Source organism: Populus euphratica, unplaced genomic scaffold (genome assembly GCF_000495115.2).
Source record: "Populus euphratica unplaced genomic scaffold, PopEup_1.0 scaffold11.1, whole genome shotgun sequence".
NCBI classification, from domain to species: Eukaryota; Viridiplantae; Streptophyta; class Magnoliopsida; order Malpighiales; family Salicaceae; genus Populus; species Populus euphratica.
The window spans coordinates 1,108,356-1,125,572 of NW_011499878.1; the positions used below are offsets into that span (position 1 = coordinate 1,108,356).

General features: G+C 36.4%; 2 protein-coding genes, 1 non-coding gene and 1 pseudogene across 4 annotated transcripts; 3 read left to right on the forward strand and 1 right to left on the reverse strand.

Moving 5' to 3' along the window:
- The first annotated feature begins 6 nt into the window (after positions 1 to 6).
- Positions 7 to 5,771, forward strand: LOC105128821 (kinesin-like protein NACK1). 2 transcript variants are annotated; one of them, XM_011030651.1, is made up of 12 exons: positions 7 to 295; positions 379 to 468; positions 566 to 666; positions 796 to 909; positions 999 to 1,080; positions 1,198 to 1,265; positions 1,380 to 1,445; positions 1,621 to 1,745; positions 1,914 to 2,250; positions 2,694 to 3,668; positions 4,516 to 4,775; positions 4,997 to 5,771. In XM_011030651.1, exons 1-12 carry the CDS (start codon positions 79 to 81, stop codon positions 5,307 to 5,309), a joined length of 2,748 nt encoding a protein of 915 aa, XP_011028953.1. In that variant the 5' UTR covers positions 7 to 78; the 3' UTR covers positions 5,310 to 5,771. The 2 variants fall into 2 exon arrangements, with proteins under 2 accessions (XP_011028953.1, XP_011028954.1); XM_011030652.1 differs by having other exon boundaries at positions 4,525 to 4,775.
- Positions 5,772 to 6,389: 618 nt separating this feature from the next.
- Positions 6,390 to 7,992, reverse strand: LOC105128822 (protein ACCUMULATION AND REPLICATION OF CHLOROPLASTS 6, chloroplastic-like; annotated as a pseudogene).
- Positions 7,993 to 10,121: 2,129 nt separating this feature from the next.
- On the forward strand, positions 10,122 to 10,194 carry TRNAE-CUC (transfer RNA glutamic acid (anticodon CUC)). Its single transcript has one exon. It is a non-coding gene; the product is annotated as a tRNA-Glu (tRNA).
- A 2,937-nt stretch (positions 10,195 to 13,131) lies between these two features.
- LOC105128823 (probable LRR receptor-like serine/threonine-protein kinase At4g36180) lies at positions 13,132 to 16,843 on the forward strand. Its single transcript, XM_011030653.1, has one exon. It carries the CDS (start codon positions 13,334 to 13,336, stop codon positions 16,706 to 16,708), a length of 3,375 nt encoding a protein of 1,124 aa, XP_011028955.1. The 5' UTR covers positions 13,132 to 13,333; the 3' UTR covers positions 16,709 to 16,843.
- Positions 16,844 to 17,217: the final 374 nt, after the last annotated feature.

Consider the following 17,217-nt stretch of genomic DNA (forward strand, 5'->3'; position numbering starts at 1 on the left):
CTTTCCCTCATCTTCTTCTCCCCCCGGTCGATCATTTATTCGTGCATTGTAGCTTTTGTTGATACAAAATAGGACAAGATGAGCGCGGCGTCGTCAATCGGAGGCGATGACCTCACGTCCGACGAAACGAGTGGTCAAGAAGAGAGGATTCTAGTTTCGGTCAGATTGAGGCCTTTAAACGAGAGAGAAATTGCAAGGAACGACGTTTCTGATTGGGAATGCATTAATAATTCCACTATTATATTCAAAAGCAACATGCCAGAACGCTCCATGTTCCCCACCGCCTATACATTTGGTAAGTAGTTAGGCGCCGATCGCTTCGTTTCTTTTCAGAGAAGGGAAATCTATTTGTTTTTAACGGTTAGATTATGTGTGTAGACAGAGTATTTAGGAGTGATTGCCTAACGAAGCAGGTGTATGAGGAAGGAGTTAAAGAAATTGCTCTTTTGGCTGTCAGTGGCGTTAATTGTGAGTAATATTATATTATTTTTGGTACTAATTTTATGAAATTTCCATACAGTCTAAAAAATTGGTGGAATTGAATTTTTTTTTCCTGTATCTGCAGCCACGATTTTTGCGTACGGGCAAACGAGCAGTGGAAAGACGTATACGATGCGTGGAATTACAGAATATGCGCTTGCAGATGTGTATGAATACATGGAGCAGGTAATTTAAAGGAAAAAAAAATTATATAACTAATTCGTTTTCTAAGATAGCTTGGGTTTGAAGCTTATACCGTGTTCGTTGTGTGGTAATATTTTTTTTTCTTTTTCGTTATCATTTTTTATGTGTTAGCACAAAGAGAGGGAGTTTGTGTTGAAATTCTCTGCCATGGAGATTTACAATGAAGCTGTTAAAGACCTGCTTAGCACATCCAGTTCTCCGCTTAGACTCCTTGATGATCCTGAGGTGAATATTATTGTGCCCTATTTGAGAATTTCCATTTTCAGGACTTACGTAGACATGTCTTAGTGACGACATTATTTTCGATTCAACAGAGAGGGACTGTTGTCGAGGGACTTATAGAGGACACTTTGGTTGATTGGAACCACCTACTGGAGCTCATTTCCATTTGTGAAGGTAAGGGTGAACATCGATGTTAGCTTTATAGTACAGTACCATGCTGCTATATATGTATTGGATGTGTGTTTAGCATACGAGACTTGTCATAATTTTTTTTATGTTGGATTATTGCAGATCAAAGACAAATAGGGGAGACCACGTTGAACGAAACCAGCTCCAGATCTCATCAAATTCTAAGACTGGTATACGCCTCGTTTACTCAATCACAGTTATTATCCCCACTCTACTGCAAATTTGAGATGTAACTGTTACTTCTTTTTTTTTCTTCTTGGTTGTCAAATGATGGGATCTGCCAGACAGTTGAAAGTTCTGCTCGTGGATATTTAGGTGCTGGAAACTCAACCACTCTTACAGCTACAGTGGTATGAAACTTTTTCTAAGTGTTTGCATGCACAATTTTCATAAAAACTAAGAAAAACTGGTAAATGCAGCCCTAAACAGAATAAAACAAAAATAATGCAGCATATCTAGAATTATGAATTACTAGATAATTGGACTATAAATGATATCCTAGCTTAAATTGGTTTTGCTCTGCAGAATTTTGTCGATCTTGCTGGAAGTGAGCGTGCTTCTCAGACATTAGCGGTTGTTACAAGATTAAAAGAAGGTTCCCATATAAATCGCAGTTTGCTGACTCTGGGAACTGTAATTCGCAAACTGAGGTGGGGAAGTTTCTTATAAGTTTTTGTTTGCTCTATTTTCTTGTGGTTGGGTCCTTGGTTCTGGTTACATAGACTTCATCTCTTCTTCATTACTCTCTCATTGTATTTCTTATATGATTCGATTGTTTTATCTCCTATATCATGACATAACTTATTGCCTTGGTGCAGCAAGGGAAGAAATGGACACATTCCTTACAGAGACTCTAAGTTAACACGCATACTGCAAAACTCCTTAGGAGGCAATGCCAGGACGGCCATCATTTGTACATTGAGCCCTGCCCACAGTCATGTTGAGCAATCAAGAAACACCCTTTTGTTTGCAAGTTGTGCTAAAGAGGTGACCACTAATGCACAGGTTAATCTAGTAATGTCAGATAAGACATTGGTAAAGAAACTGCAGAAAGAAGTGGCCAGGCTGGAGAATGAATTGAAGAGTGCAGGATCAAATTCCTTTGTTGGCGATTCCACTGCCTTACTAAGAGAGAAAGAGCTTCAAATTGAAAAGGTGAGTTCTCGTGTTAGTTTGCACACATAGAAAACTGGAATCTTTTTTTTTCCAAACCTTTGTTGGTGTTTTTCCCAGAGTTTTACTTACATAAGTACTGACTCGGATTAATATTGGAGTCACAAACTTTAACCAAGCGAATTAGTTCTCACATAAATATTAACCTTAAACTTTAAGGGAAGGTACATCACCCATCGCAGTCGTGTTCACTGGCCATAGTTTTATAATCAATAAAGTTTATACTTACAATCTGGTTGACTTTTTTTTTCTGGTTCTGCTCACCACAAATCAAGAACTTCTCTTTTTCCCAAAGCTGTTGTTTTTTGTTGTGGTCAAAACCATTTGCTTCTGTAATGAATGGGCTGGATTACATTTTCCTTTAAAAAGTACCTGCACTGTCAAGTTCTGCTCACTGTTCTTTCTGTTTAATGAAAATATCGCAGATGCACCAGGAGATTCAAGAGTTAACTTGGCAACGGGATCAAGCTGAATCTCATCTCCAAAGTTTGCTAGAATCATTTGGAATCAAAGATCAAGTTTTTAGAATGGATGACCACTCAGCACCAGGGTCCTCAGAAATGATCGATGCTTTTCGTCTGGATGCAGATCTCCCAGGAACCAAAACATTTAAGGATTTTAATTATCCTGGCGCTGTTTCTCGTAACAAGCAACTAATACAGATGCCTGAAATTCCTGAAGACAATTTCCTGCTGGATGGCAGTATTCCAAAATTTTCTGGGCCAGGTTGGGAGGATATTGGCAAAAGAAACAGTGAGGATGCAAAAGGTATTTGTGAGGAATTTCCAGGTACCATAATGGTGGAATCTAGAAGAAAAGTGAAAAAAGAAGCTGATGTATTGTTTCCTGTTTTAGAAGAAAAAATACCCATGCATGAAGGTGAAGTGCCATCCTCACAGGAGGAAGATAAAGAGTTGATTCATATCAATTCAAATAACACACATGAAACAGTGAAACAAAAAATTCAGGAATTGCACGAGACCATTGATCATTTAGAACGATCCCCTTCATTCTCCGATGCAGTTGAATCTAGCTATAAAAACTTGAAATGGAGTAGAAGCAAAAGTAGGAGATCAGTTCTCATGACTATTCCACATGCTCTTTGGTCTGAGAAGGAAGAAGATAATGAAAGGGTATCGCCTACTGCATCTGAAAAAGACTTTCCTGAAAGGTCAGGAGACTTGAAGCAAGAGCTTCTTGAACTAGAGCATGATGTTAAACATGAAAACAAGTTTCAAGAAGATTCTCAAACTCATCTTTATGGTGCATCAGCAGAAGAAGATGTCATAAAAGATATAGATGTAGATGTAGAGGACACCACCAGCGTCCTTGATTTTGTTGCAGGAGTTGATAAAATGGCGGCCAAACTTCATTCAGAGAACCTGAGTCGGAATATGCAGGTAAGAAGATAAACCTCAATCTCTCTCTCTCTTTTATATATATATATATATCCTCATGTTACTCTTCATTCAATAGTTTAATTTTCTTTCCGGTTAATTATATCTTATGCTCTTCTCCTCACTTGTAGCTTGAATCTACGAATTTCATTCATAAAAAATTTACATGATGAAGAAATTATGGACTTTGATAACCATTTTGCATCGCCAACAATAGCATAATGCACAAGATTCTTGTCTGGCTACACCAAGAATACACAAGATTGCTTTCAAATGTGTGCTTTAAGAATCATGAGTTCCGTTAAGCTGTTTTCCACCAACTCTTGTGTTTCATTCAACACTTTGCGGTTTCTCACTATAAGATTTCAAAATGTTCTTCATCATAGTTTTTGTTAGACACGAAGCTGCATGTCAGCTCAAGGATGCACATTTTTTTCCTGAAAATGATAGGATCGATGCCCTGTCAATCAACGTCTTATATGAGTTGGTTCCTACATTAGATTCTGTGGAAAAATAGAAATTTGAAGGGCTGGCAGGCCTGTCCTATTAACACCAGTGCTGACCATCCCCTGTTAAGAAGTCAACTCAAGTGTTTGGTGCAGTTTACAACCTAAGAAACTGAGAGAGACAAGTTTGGTGCAACTCAACCATCTGTTTTAGTAATCTGCACTGGGGCCTCTAGCTTTTCTTTTTCCTTGCTTCCATTGATTGTAACTGAAATAAAAATAAGAATAGAAGCATGATGGCTAACTTAGTTTGGCAACCCTAGGTATAGGTTAGTTTGCTTTTTTTAACGACATGTATTTATAATGGAGATATTTCATTTACCGGGACATATGATTATTCTTAGGTTTTGCAGGCATCAACTAGGCATCATCATAGTAACTGGCAAGTAAAATATGAGAGGTACCGGAGAAAGATAATTGAACTTTGGTTCAGATGCAATGTGCCATTGGTCCACAGAAGTTATTTCTTCCTGCTATTCAAAGGAGATCCCTCAGACAATGTGTACATGGAGGTCGAGCTCAGAAGATTGTATTTTCTGAAGGACACATTTTCCAGCGGAGCTAATACTATAATTGATGGTAAAATCGCCTCACCAGCCTCAAGGTAGTCTTCTATTCCACTTTGAATTTTATCTACAGTTATTCAATCATACACACCAGCAGCTTGCCCACAAACAATTGCTTGATGAAAAGAAATCTCTGTTTTCTTCTGGTTGGTGAATGTTAACTAAATGGAAGTGTTACTAGTGAAAATGTTGAACTCCATTGTTTTTTGTTATTTCACTGCCCATGAGAAAACTGACATTCATTTTCTATTGAGGATAGCTTGAAGGCTCTCAGTCGTGAAAGGGACATGTTAGCAAAGCAACTGCAGAAGAAATACACAAAAACAGAGAGAGAGCGCCTTTACCAGAAGTGGGGCATCATGTTAGACACGAAGCAAAGGAGCCTTAAGTTGGCACGTCGTTTATGGACAGATGCAAGGGACATGAGACATATAAAGGACAGTGCTACCCTTGTAGCAAAGCTGGCTGGGATTGTAGAGCCTCGCCACGCCCCGAAAGAGATGTTTGGACTGAGCTTCTCAACGAATCAAAAACCTGCCAGTTGGAGAGACAACATGTCTTCACTATTGTAAGCTTGTTGGAGGTGAAGTTTATTTGCTCACAACTGTTCGGTGGGGACTTGATGGCTCTGCATGCACGGTTCAACTTGTGCCATTGAAGCAAGCTTCTGTTGTGCAGAAATTGAAACGGCTTGCGAGTTCATTGCAGCAGTCAAAAGTTTGTGTTCATTAATCGTCTGCTTCTCACAGCTTTTGTTCATACATCTATCAAATTATACCCCTTTGACATGGTATAGGCAACAAGTTTGTGACTGTTACACAGACCTGCGCCAGGAAATGTTAGACAAGGGTAAGGCATTAGAGATGTGCCAGCAGGATTTGTGTTGGGGATATCTTTACGTCTCATCATTGTGCTTTCCTTACAGATCTATATGCCTCGCGTAGCTGTGATATTCCATTCTTTATTTGTGTACAAGCAAAAAAATATTTGAACTAGCCCATAATAAAAGCTGCGCAAAATGCCTTAAAGGAAAATATATAAGACTACAAACAAAGACGCAAAGGATTACCACCAAGCCATAGCATCTTCTACATCATAATTGCCCCTCCGGTAATTTTCCATCCCTAACGGAGCTTGACAACTCATATCTTGTTGTGTAATTTTTTTTCACTTGAGGCATTTTTCTCTGGATGAACTTGTCGGTTAGGTGGGTTGCTCTTTAACAGTGGCTTCTACTACAGTATGTAATCCATCTACAGACACAGTCAAACTCTCAACAGTTAGGTCCAACAGGTTATAATCTTATACCCAACCAAGTTGTGCAATTTCGGCTGCACGGTCTGTCCGTATTTTCAACATCTGATTATCCAAAACCTGGAAGTTGTCTTCAAAGGATGCTTCGGAGTGTAGCAGATGTGGATTTTTTAATTATGTGATCAAGCAATCCTAAATGAAGATGATATCTTCTCAGAAAAACTGAAATCAAGTTTGAGAAATTTAACTTGTAATTAAAAACCAGAGATAATAGAATTCTTAAATTGATACCTTAAGATCAGTTATATCTTGATAAATTATTTTTCTGTCATAACAAATAACACGTTTGCTTCAACAAGTTTGTTTCATAACTTGGTATATGCTAAAACACAGCTTTCTTGCTATGACGGACAAGGAATGAAGATGCCTTCTTGCTAGAAGTACAGACAAGGAATGAAGATGCTTTAAGTAACTTGGTCATGTGTAACATGACATGTATACATTCATCAGAAACATCTCTTCAGGATTTTCTAGACCTAGACGTGCGAAAGGCTCTTCTGTTTCTACAGCAGGATGAACATAATTGATCATTTTCATGGATTTCTGCACCCATGTCCTTGTGGCCAAGTGGAAACACCTTCTGCAATGCCTGAATTGCACTAGCCTTCACATGATCAATAACAGCAGTAGCCTCAGCTCCAATTCTCACTATGGCTGCTGCGGCAGCCATGGGAGAACGACCACCTCCCTCCTGCCTGTCTAAATATCTCAAGACAGTGGGATCATCATAATAATCTCCGAGCTTGAATTCTATATCTTTGGTGTCCCTAAATCTAGGAAATAACACCCCCATCAACCATGTCTCAAAAAATTTACAAAGCCCAGGAAGATCATCATAATGATCCTTCGAATTTTCCATGATAAAATAAAAAATAGGTGGATTTCTGTAAGGAGAGTTATCACTGTCTTAACCCAACCATTTACGACACTCATCAAGCTCGCCAACAAGCAGTGAACAAAGACCCTCTCCAAAGCGAAGTCAATCTCATGGTTTTCCGTGGAATTACAGACAGAAGCAAGACTCCCTTGATTTGTTACCTTAATCTGCTGAAGTTGTCCAAATAGGTTATCAGCATCTGGGATGAGATGGAGCTTTTTTCACGCGAAGGCTTTGGCAACAGGGGCAAGAGCCACTCCATAAACTTCAAAATTCTGTGCTGGGATATTACTTGGTGTGGTGACGAACAGGTCAACCTTTCACAAGGAGAAATTTTCAATGAGAATTGGGCAAAAGTGATTAGGCAAAGGTACATTTCATCACGATCATCTTCTGTACTACCTTCTTAGTTGCAGTCATACGTAAGAAGGCCTCATTCATGAAATCTTCCCCGGTAAATATATCCTCCAGCAACAGGTGCTGCTCCCCCTCCTCCAGTCCATAATGTGTGCCGGACTCCTTGGAGACCCTCCTCCCTTCTTGTTCGGTATTCGTCTCTGAAAGGCAAGGCAAGAAGCTCTAGGACAGATCGAGGGGTAATCTCTCCCAATGTCTCATCAATCTGTGCTTGCAAATCTGGTGCAAGGCTACTGGCTCCTTCCTCCCACATCCACAACAGAAATTTATCACGAGTCCAATAACTTGAATGGGCATCAACGTAAGGTATAACTGATGAGAAAGAAAGAAAAAAAGAAAAAAATTCACTACATTCTTCATTCAAAATAAACCCATCCCTTTTCTTCTAGTAAATTCATTACATTGAGACGCATTCACAAATTACTGCAAAATAATCCCATGCACAAGACTCTTTAGCTCTCTACCTCTAAATAATTTCACAGGTCATGCTCTAGCAACTTAGCATTTTCATGAATTCTCAGTCTTCACATTTTTCCATTCTAAATACTTCCAAATGCAACCAATAAAAGATAACAAAACACAGTCTTGAATCATAATTGATTAACTAAACACGAAGCAAGCGCAATGTGGTACCTCCAGCAGCTTCAAATCCCTCTACAGAACCTCACGCCCTCTAATAAAATCCGGTGCATCCCTCGAAATATCCTTTTTTGATACTAAAACAGAAAATAAAATAATAATAATGATGACTAAATTGGTGATGGTGAGAGAAGGTGCAAGATTGAGAAACTATTTGCGTTCAAGCCTCATTGATAGGCAGGGGAGTTGGATGAGCCATGGCAAATGAGAGTAAAACCTCAAATTAACCCCTAATATATTGATCATTTATCAATTGAGTCCCCAAACTAAAATTGCACTGTTACATCTAGCATGTTTCATAAAGTTTTTAACTGGAATTTTTTCCCTATGTTCGTCAATTTTTATTTGAACTTCTCTACATAAAGATATTGTTTTGTTGCATAAAATATATTAACAAACACCATCAGAAAACAACACAATAGAGAAATATGTTAAAAACTAGGCGTTAGCGATGTAGTTTTGTTTGGAAACCAATTAAGAAGCGTCTCCAAAAGATCCAATAAGCCTCTTTGCGAGTGAAAAATAAAATTAATTCATGCAATATGATAGGTTAAATAATCATTTCAGTCTAAAATATTGATTAAGGCCTCAAAAACAACCATATATTATTTTTTCAAAAATGTTTTTCAAGTGAATTTTTTTAACTTGAGATTCATAAAGGCCACCAATACTTTCCATTTAATTTCAGTAGTATAATTAAACACAATGAAAAGGATGAGATTTGACTGGATGATTATTTACCGTTAAAATTTTAATATTATATTAAAAAATCATATTATTATAAATATTTAAGTAGCTTGATTGAGTTTTAATAATGATTTTATTTTAATTTTCTAATACAGTACAAGAACTCAAACCTAAAATAAAAAACATTAATGTGAATATTTAATCAATAAAGATTTTTGTTCTACACTTAATGTTCTGCGAAAACCTTTATATTATACACGAAAAAATGCCATAATCGATGAGTTTGTGAAAAGCCTGTAATGAATGTATGCTATTTATAGTCCTGAGTTCACGTGGGTCAGCATGAAGACAAGAGAAACTTACCCCAAGTAGTTTGGAACTACTTGAAGATAAAAGTCTTAAAGACCATTAAAGTCTTAATAAAAGTTTATTAAAAGAGCGGCAACTCTGTCCTCTATAGAAAACGACTTCTAAATTTGCTCAAACGTGCCACGTATCTTTGACGCGAGGGCACATTTAAAGACCAATGGATGGAGTTAGTTGTCGGTGTGGAAGTGTGGCTGAGATTTTTTTAAAAAATATTTTTATATTAAATTATTTTTTATATTAGTATATTAAAATAATTTAAAAATATTAAAAATATATTAATTTAAAATAAAAAATAAAAAAAATTTAAATTTTTTTAAAATATAAAAACAAACAGAATATTTTATTTAGCACTAGGTTATTGGTTTTTTAAATGTGATGTTGATCGTGTGTTATTGGTTTTTTAAATGTGATGTTGATAGTGTTTTAAAATATATTTTATTTATAAACATATTAAAAAATATTTTTAATATTAATAGATTAAAATGATATGAAAATAATAAAATAATATTAATTTAAAGTAATGAAAAAATTTAAAAAATATTTTTAAAATACAAAATAAAAAACAAACTGCCATATGTTTTCACTTAATTAGGATTAAAAAAACCCAATAAATTATGTTTTTTTATTGAATTTCATATATAATATATTTTAAAATTTTAATTTTATAAAAACTAAAATAATATATATTTTATTTATTTTACATATTAAAATTCAATTTATAACTGTTTTAAACAAATATTTTAAAAAAACTAAAATTAAAAATATTCTCTTAAATCTATTTTTTTAAATTACTAAATAAATACTATTATAATTACATTGCATGTGTGTACTAGGTATGTGAGGATAAAAAAGAGATTCGACTTGGAGAGAAGACATAAAATGTAATATTAAACGTGGAAATTTTGTATACGCGTCAGTTGGCTAGAATACTAACATTAATAAACAAAAAAGTGTGGAAATTGTGTTTGGACCGAAGTGCCACATGCCCACCAGGTCTCTCTCATGCCACATGACTATAAAACACACCAGTAAATCAGAAATATTGTGTGATAAAATATTATAGCAATGAATGAGGCAACCATCCGTTGTAGTCTAGTTGGTCAGGATATTCGGCTCTCACCCGAAAGACCCGGGTTCAAATCCCGGCAACGGAAAGTCATTCTTCGGTTGAAGTTTTTGCATGTAGGAGTCCAGCCCAGTTGAGGTTCATTGAGAATCATCTCATCTGATTCCTTCATTGACTGAAGAAGGCGCATCAATGTCTACATGGAAAGCTTCTTTGATTTTTTTTTTTTTCATTTCAAATTAATATATTTTTTATATTATTATATTCACTTTTATTGCATTTATTTTTTATTAACTTTTACGTTAGCAATGAAACAAACATAATAATATGTTTGATAACAAAAAAAACTATATTTTATGTTATGGGACCTTTTAAAAAATAAAGTTTAAAACTCAGTTTTTATATAATAGTTTTTATATTTTTTTAAGTGAGTTTAAAAATTTTTAAATCCTATTTGTTTTTGCATTTTAAAAATATTTTTGAAAAAAATTAAATTTTTTTAATTTTTTCTTTGATTCGAATTAATATATATATTTTTTTTAAGATTATTTTTATGCACTAATATCAAAAATAATAAAAATATTATTTTAATATTTTTATAAATAAAAATTATTTTAAAAAATAATCATAATTACACTTTTAAACATAATTATTAATTATTTTATATATAATTTTTATTATAAATAAACTTCAATCATAATTTTTATGATGTGTCTAAATCTAACTACCCACAATTCATCATACTTTTTTTAAACTTATATAAATTACAATCACAAAATTTACCTCTAAAACAAACAGTTTCTTGCATTTTAAAGTTTCAAAATACCAGTGCCTTAATTTGTCTAAACACCCTCGTTGTTTCTCTTTCCTCCCGTCTTGCTCTCTTTTCCAGATATTTTGATCTTCCCATCTTGTTCATTTTCATGCCAGTCACTTAAATCTAGGGTATATTGTACAGTTTAACACATTCATGAGTTCTTCGACTTCAAGATCAAGAGGACACAAATGTTCCAAATAGTCTGTCATCTTTGCTAAAGAATCTATCACCATTTTATTTTTTGATTGTTGAATGGCACTTTAAACAGTGATGCTGTAGTCTATGTAGCCTCCTTGGATTTTAGTAAAATTTTTCCTATAATTATAATCATAACAACAGTCGAGTGTGTTTCTGTGCTTCAACTATTTGATATTTGTCCCAACGAAGGTGTTGTAGGAGAGTTCATTTTCTTTTCTTTTTGTTTGCTCGGTTGCCGATGTCTGTTTGAATTTATATTTTTTGGCTCAGTTTTTGCTGTGATCTTCGAATCCTTTCTTCGTGCTGCAATCTTTGTGAAAAAAATAACACTGAAAACAGATTATTATTTCCCCCATCTCTTTTTCTCCTACAAGGCAAGGTAATGAACGTGGAAAATCTTGAAAATTCAATTTTATAGGAATTGGTTTTCTTGAAAAACATGGTTTGTGGATAAAGAAAAACAAACTTCCGTGTGGATGGGATTTTTCTAGGTTGATCTATGGATTTGTTGTCACCTGAAAAGTCAAAAGAGGTGAATCTTCATTGCTCTTCCTAATATGGCACAAACAAAAGAATCCTAAAACAGTGGAGGAGGAATGCGTATTACAGGATAGGAGACAAGCCGGGGCTTGATCATGCATAGTAGCACACGACCTTGTTACCTGCTGGCCGCTGCGATAGAGACAAATCAAGTATGCAACAGTTACATGTTGAATTGAAGATCAAGCCAATCAGATGGCTCTAACGACCTAGTCTTATCAATCCAATTTGAGCTCATCATCGAGTTGATTTCTAGGATATCGCTAATTGAGTTTAGTCCATGCTTTTGCTTATCAGGATTTCCTTTTTCCTCCTCCTTTTTGAGATGGGATGTAATAAATTCAAGTTCAGAGCATTACTGTTAATGACAGAATCATTACCTTTAATCAACATCCAAAACCATCTCCACATACCCCTAGATTTTGTTATTCTTTTTGTCAATGGGATGTAATAAATCTATGTTCAGGGTTATTAAAATGCTAAGCTTAGTAATCATCTGCTTATCTAATTCTCGATACTCCAACCGGCCAGCTGACTGAGCTCTGTGGCTCGTCCATTTGGACCATTTTCCCCACCTTACCACGCCAAGTTTAAAGTTCTCTGCTTCCCAGATGACACGACGACCGGCGTGGACTCCAACAATTTATCAAACTCCCTCAGATAACCCACCACGCCTCCTGTCAGGGTGGCATTATCAAGCCCCTCGTGATGAGAATCCACGAGCAAGTTAATGATCAAAACCATGAGAAGTGGCCAGAAAGTAAAGTGCAAAAAAGTTCCCCCGGTTAATAGCCTTCATTCTTTTAAAAGGCCATGCACCTTTTGTGGCTGCGAGAATGTAAAAGGGAAAACAGTACTTGTGGCATAATAATGTCCGACTATCAATTCAGTGCATGTAAATGACTTAGAATGTTTTTTTTTATCATATTAAAATTATAATGAAATTATTTTTAAAAAATAATATTTTTTTAATGTTAAAGATACTTTTGAAACATATTTAAATACATGTAAAAATAGAATGCCAAAAAATTTCAAATTAATGATTTTTTTAATCCTTTTCGATGATTTTAATATATTAATATTAAATATAAAAAATTATTTAAAATTTTTTCAAGTAAAATTACTATACATTATAGTAGCAAACACAGGAAAAATTACAGTCAATATCATGCCATTTTGCAAAACTTTATTATCTTAGTATTCCACGATACAGAAAACTATTTCCGAAAAGAAAGGGAAAAAATTGTAAAAATCGAACCATGTCATATAAAACATTTAATTTAAAGTCAAAGTTTGACCATTAATATTAATAATTCAAAATAACATAAGTTACTTAATTTTTTTAAAAAAAATAATAATTCTAAGGATGTACCGAATCAACTGTTCATAGCTTATCCGGACACAACCACAACAATTTAGGGGTAAAATAATTTCATTAAACGAACAACACAACACACGGCAGGCTGTGACTACGAACAACGGAGCAAAAAGACCCCAACCCAACATTTGGCCTCGTTTCTGTCTTCCACTCTTTCCAGTCCATCTCTCCTTGCACGCACGCTCCTCCTCCGCCTCCTCCTCCTCTGTCTCCTCCACTAAATAACCTGGCCGCCATTTTTCATTCCCATTTCCACTCTCAGTTTCCACTGCCAAAACCCATTTCATTTCTCTAATGTCCACGGCAACGGCTATTTTTCTCTTCTTCATTTCTGCAACCATAATAACGTCCACTCAAAGCGATGTCGTTTCTTCGTCTGAGGAGATCCAAGCTTTGACGTCGTTCAAGCTCAATCTCAACGATCCACTAGGAGCATTAGACGGTTGGGATGAATCCACGCAGTCAGCTCCTTGTGACTGGCATGGCATTGTATGTTACAATAAACGAGTTCATGAAGTACGGCTACCTCGTCTCCAACTCAGTGGTCAACTCACTGAACAACTCTCTAAGTTACACCAGTTGCGTAAGTTAAGTCTCCACTCAAACAACTTTAACGGCTCCATCCCTCCCTCGCTTTCTCAGTGCTCTCTCTTACGCGCCGTTTACTTGCAGTCCAACTCACTCTCCGGTAACTTTCCGTCAGCTATCGTCAACCTTACTAACCTTCAATTCCTCAACGTCGCTCACAACTTCCTTAGCGGAAAAATCTCTGGTTACATTTCAAATTCTCTCCGTTACCTCGATATCTCATCAAATTCATTATCCGGTGAGATACCGGGGAACTTCTCATCTAAATCTCAGCTCCAACTCATCAATTTATCGTACAATAAATTCTCCGGTGAAGTTCCGGCGAGCATTGGTCAACTTCAAGAGCTTGAGTACTTATGGCTTGATTCTAATCAGTTGTACGGCACTTTACCATCAGCAATAGCCAATTGTTCATCGCTTATTCATTTAAGCATCGAAGATAATTCGCTTAAAGGTTTGGTACCGGCAAGTATTGGCTTAATACCTAAACTCGAAGTGCTTTCTTTATCTCGGAATGAACTCTCCGGCTCGATTCCGGCTAATGTTGTCTGTGGAGTTTCGAAGAAGCTGAGGATTCTGAAGTTTGGAGTTAATGCATTCACGGGAATTGAACCGCCGTCAAATGAAGGTTGTTTTAGTACTCTGGAGGTTTTAGAAATTCACGAGAATCACATTAACGGCGTGTTTCCTTCTTGGTTGACTGGTTTGACTACAGTTAGAGTGGTTGATTTTTCAGGAAATTTATTTTCGGGGAGTTTGCCGGATGGTATCGGTAATCTTTCGAGGTTAGAGGAGTTTAGAGTGGCTAATAATTCATTAACCGGTGATATTCCTAATCATATTGTAAAATGTGGTTTCTTACAGGTTCTTGCTCTTGAAGGGAATCGGTTTGGGGGTCGGATTCCTATGTTTTTGAGCGAAATAAGGAGGTTAAGGTTGTTGTCTTTAGGAGGGAATTTGTTTTCTGGTTCGATTCCACCGAGTTTTGGAGGTCTTTTTGAGCTTGAAACGTTGAAATTGGAGGCTAATAATTTGAGTGGAAATGTGCCCGAGGAGATAATGAGGTTGACAAATTTGAGCACTTTGGATTTGAGCTTTAATAAGTTTTATGGTGAGGTTCCTTACAATATAGGGGACTTGAAGGGTTTGATGGTTTTGAACTTGAGTGCTTGTGGGTTTTCAGGGAGGATTCCGGCTAGTATTGGGAGGTTGTTGAAGCTGACAACTCTGGATTTGAGTAAGCAAAATTTGTCTGGTGAGTTGCCGATTGAGATATTTGGTTTGCCAAGTTTGCAAGTTGTTTCTTTGGAAGAGAATAAGTTATCTGGGCCTGTTCCTGAAGGTTTCAGCAGCTTAGTTAGTCTACAGTATCTGAATCTCACATCTAATTCCTTCACTGGCGAGGTTCCGGAGAATTACGGATATCTTACGTCATTGGCTGTTCTTTCATTGTCTCGGAATTATATTTCCGGTATGATCCCAGCTGAGCTCGGTAACTGTTCAAGTCTTGAAGTGCTTGAAATGCGTTCTAATCATCTGAGGGGCGGCATTCCAGGTGATATCTCTCGCTTGTCACGTTTGAAGAAGCTTGATTTGGGTGAGAATGCTTTAACTGGGGAAATCCCGGAGAATATTTATAGATGCTCCCCTTTGATTTCTCTTTCGGTGGATGCTAATCATCTTTCGGGCCATATACCAGAGTCATTGTCGAAGTTAACAAACCTCACAGTTCTGAATCTTTCCTCTAACAGCTTGAATGGGACTGTTCCAGCAAATCTTTCATACATTCCAAGCTTGATATACTTGAATTTATCAAGGAACAATCTTGAAGGAGAGATTCCAGAGTTGCTAGGTTCTCGGTTCAATGATCCTTCTGTGTTTGCTGTGAATGGGAAATTATGTGGTAAGCCAGTGGATAGAGAATGTGCACATGTTAAGAAGAGGAAGAGGAAGAAATTGTTTCTATTCATCGGCGTGCCCATATCTACAACTATCCTTTTAGCATTGTGTTGCTGTGCATACATTTACAGTCTTTTACGCTGGCGCGGTAGGCTTAGAGATGGGGTAACCGGTGAGAAGAAGCGAAGCCCAGCTCGTGCAAGTTCGGGGGCAGACAGAAGTCGTGGCAGCGGAGAAAACGGAGGGCCAAAACTTGTCATGTTCAATAACAAGATAACATATGCAGAGACATTGGAGGCAACTAGACAGTTTGACGAGGACAATGTGTTAAGCAGGGGAAGATATGGACTTGTATTCAAGGCTTCATATCAAGATGGAATGGTGCTCTCAGTCCGGCGCCTCCCAGACGGATCTATCAGTGCAGGCAACTTTCGTAAAGAAGCGGAATCACTAGGCAAAGTGAAGCATAGAAACCTAACAGTTTTACGTGGCTACTATGCAGGACCACCTGATGTTAGGCTACTCGTCTATGATTACATGCCAAATGGAAACCTTGCGACTCTCCTTCAAGAAGCCTCACACCAAGACGGGCATGTTCTAAACTGGCCAATGCGCCACTTAATTGCTCTCGGCATTGCTCGTGGGCTAGCTTTCCTGCATTCACTCTCAATGATTCACGGTGATGTCAAGCCACAAAATGTCCTTTTTGATGCTGATTTCGAAGCACATTTATCTGAATTCGGGCTCGATAAATTAACCATAGCAACACCAGCAGAAGCCTCCTCATCTTCCACCCCAATGGGTTCACTAGGCTATACTTCACCAGAAGTAGCATTAACAGGACAACCGACAAAAGAAGCTGACGTGTACAGTTTTGGCATCGTATTGTTAGAGATTCTAACAGGAAGGAAACCAGTTATGTTCACGCAAGACGAAGACATTGTCAAGTGGGTGAAAAAGCAATTGCAAAGAGGCCAAATATCAGAACTACTTGAACCCGGATTGCTTGAGTTAGACCCAGAATCATCAGAATGGGAAGAGTTCTTGCTAGGAATCAAAGTTGGCCTTCTTTGCACAGCACCTGATCCACTTGATAGACCATCAATGGCTGATATTGTTTTCATGCTTGAAGGTTGTAGGGTTGGAGCAGATATTCCATCTTCACTACCTTCTCCAATTTGAAGAAACATTTTATCTTCCCTTTTTATTTTACTTCCAGAAAGAAGTCATTCTTGATTTTATTTTATTTTCATTTTATTTAATTAGTGTGATGTAATTCAATTTATCACCGTCAGTCCAAGAGGGTGTCTTTATTTATTCTTTCACAGTATTTATTGTTCCTTGATTTCCTCCAATTTGCATGACTTTGACCAACTCTAAGAGTACGTGTGACCTATCAAGTATCCACCGTTTGTTGTGTTGTGTGGTATCTTAATATATATATATATATATATATATATATATATATATATGTAAGATTATTTAATAATCAATTGCCTCGGTATACTGTTAATAAGATAATAAAATTAAATTTAAAAATATAGCTTAAATTGAAAATTTGTTTAAAAAGAATTAAACATTTTTAAAAAACTAAGAAATGAATTATTTTTATAAAAACATATAAATATTATAAAGAATATAATAAAAAAGTAATAATCAAATCATTATATGTTTTTAGTAAATAGATCTAC

Coding starts and splice junctions, on each gene's coding strand:
- LOC105128823 (XM_011030653.1), top strand. CDS start 13,334: ATGTCCACGGCAACGGCTATTTTTCTCTTCTTCATTTCTGCAACCATA.
- LOC105128821 (XM_011030651.1), top strand. CDS start 79: ATGAGCGCGGCGTCGTCAATCGGAGGCGATGACCTCACGTCCGACGAA. Junction 1,446..1,620: donor CCACTCTTACAGCTACAGTG/GTATGAAACTTT, acceptor TTTGCTCTGCAG/AATTTTGTCGATCTTGCTGG. Junction 4,776..4,996: donor ATCGCCTCACCAGCCTCAAG/GTAGTCTTCTAT, acceptor TATTGAGGATAG/CTTGAAGGCTCTCAGTCGTG.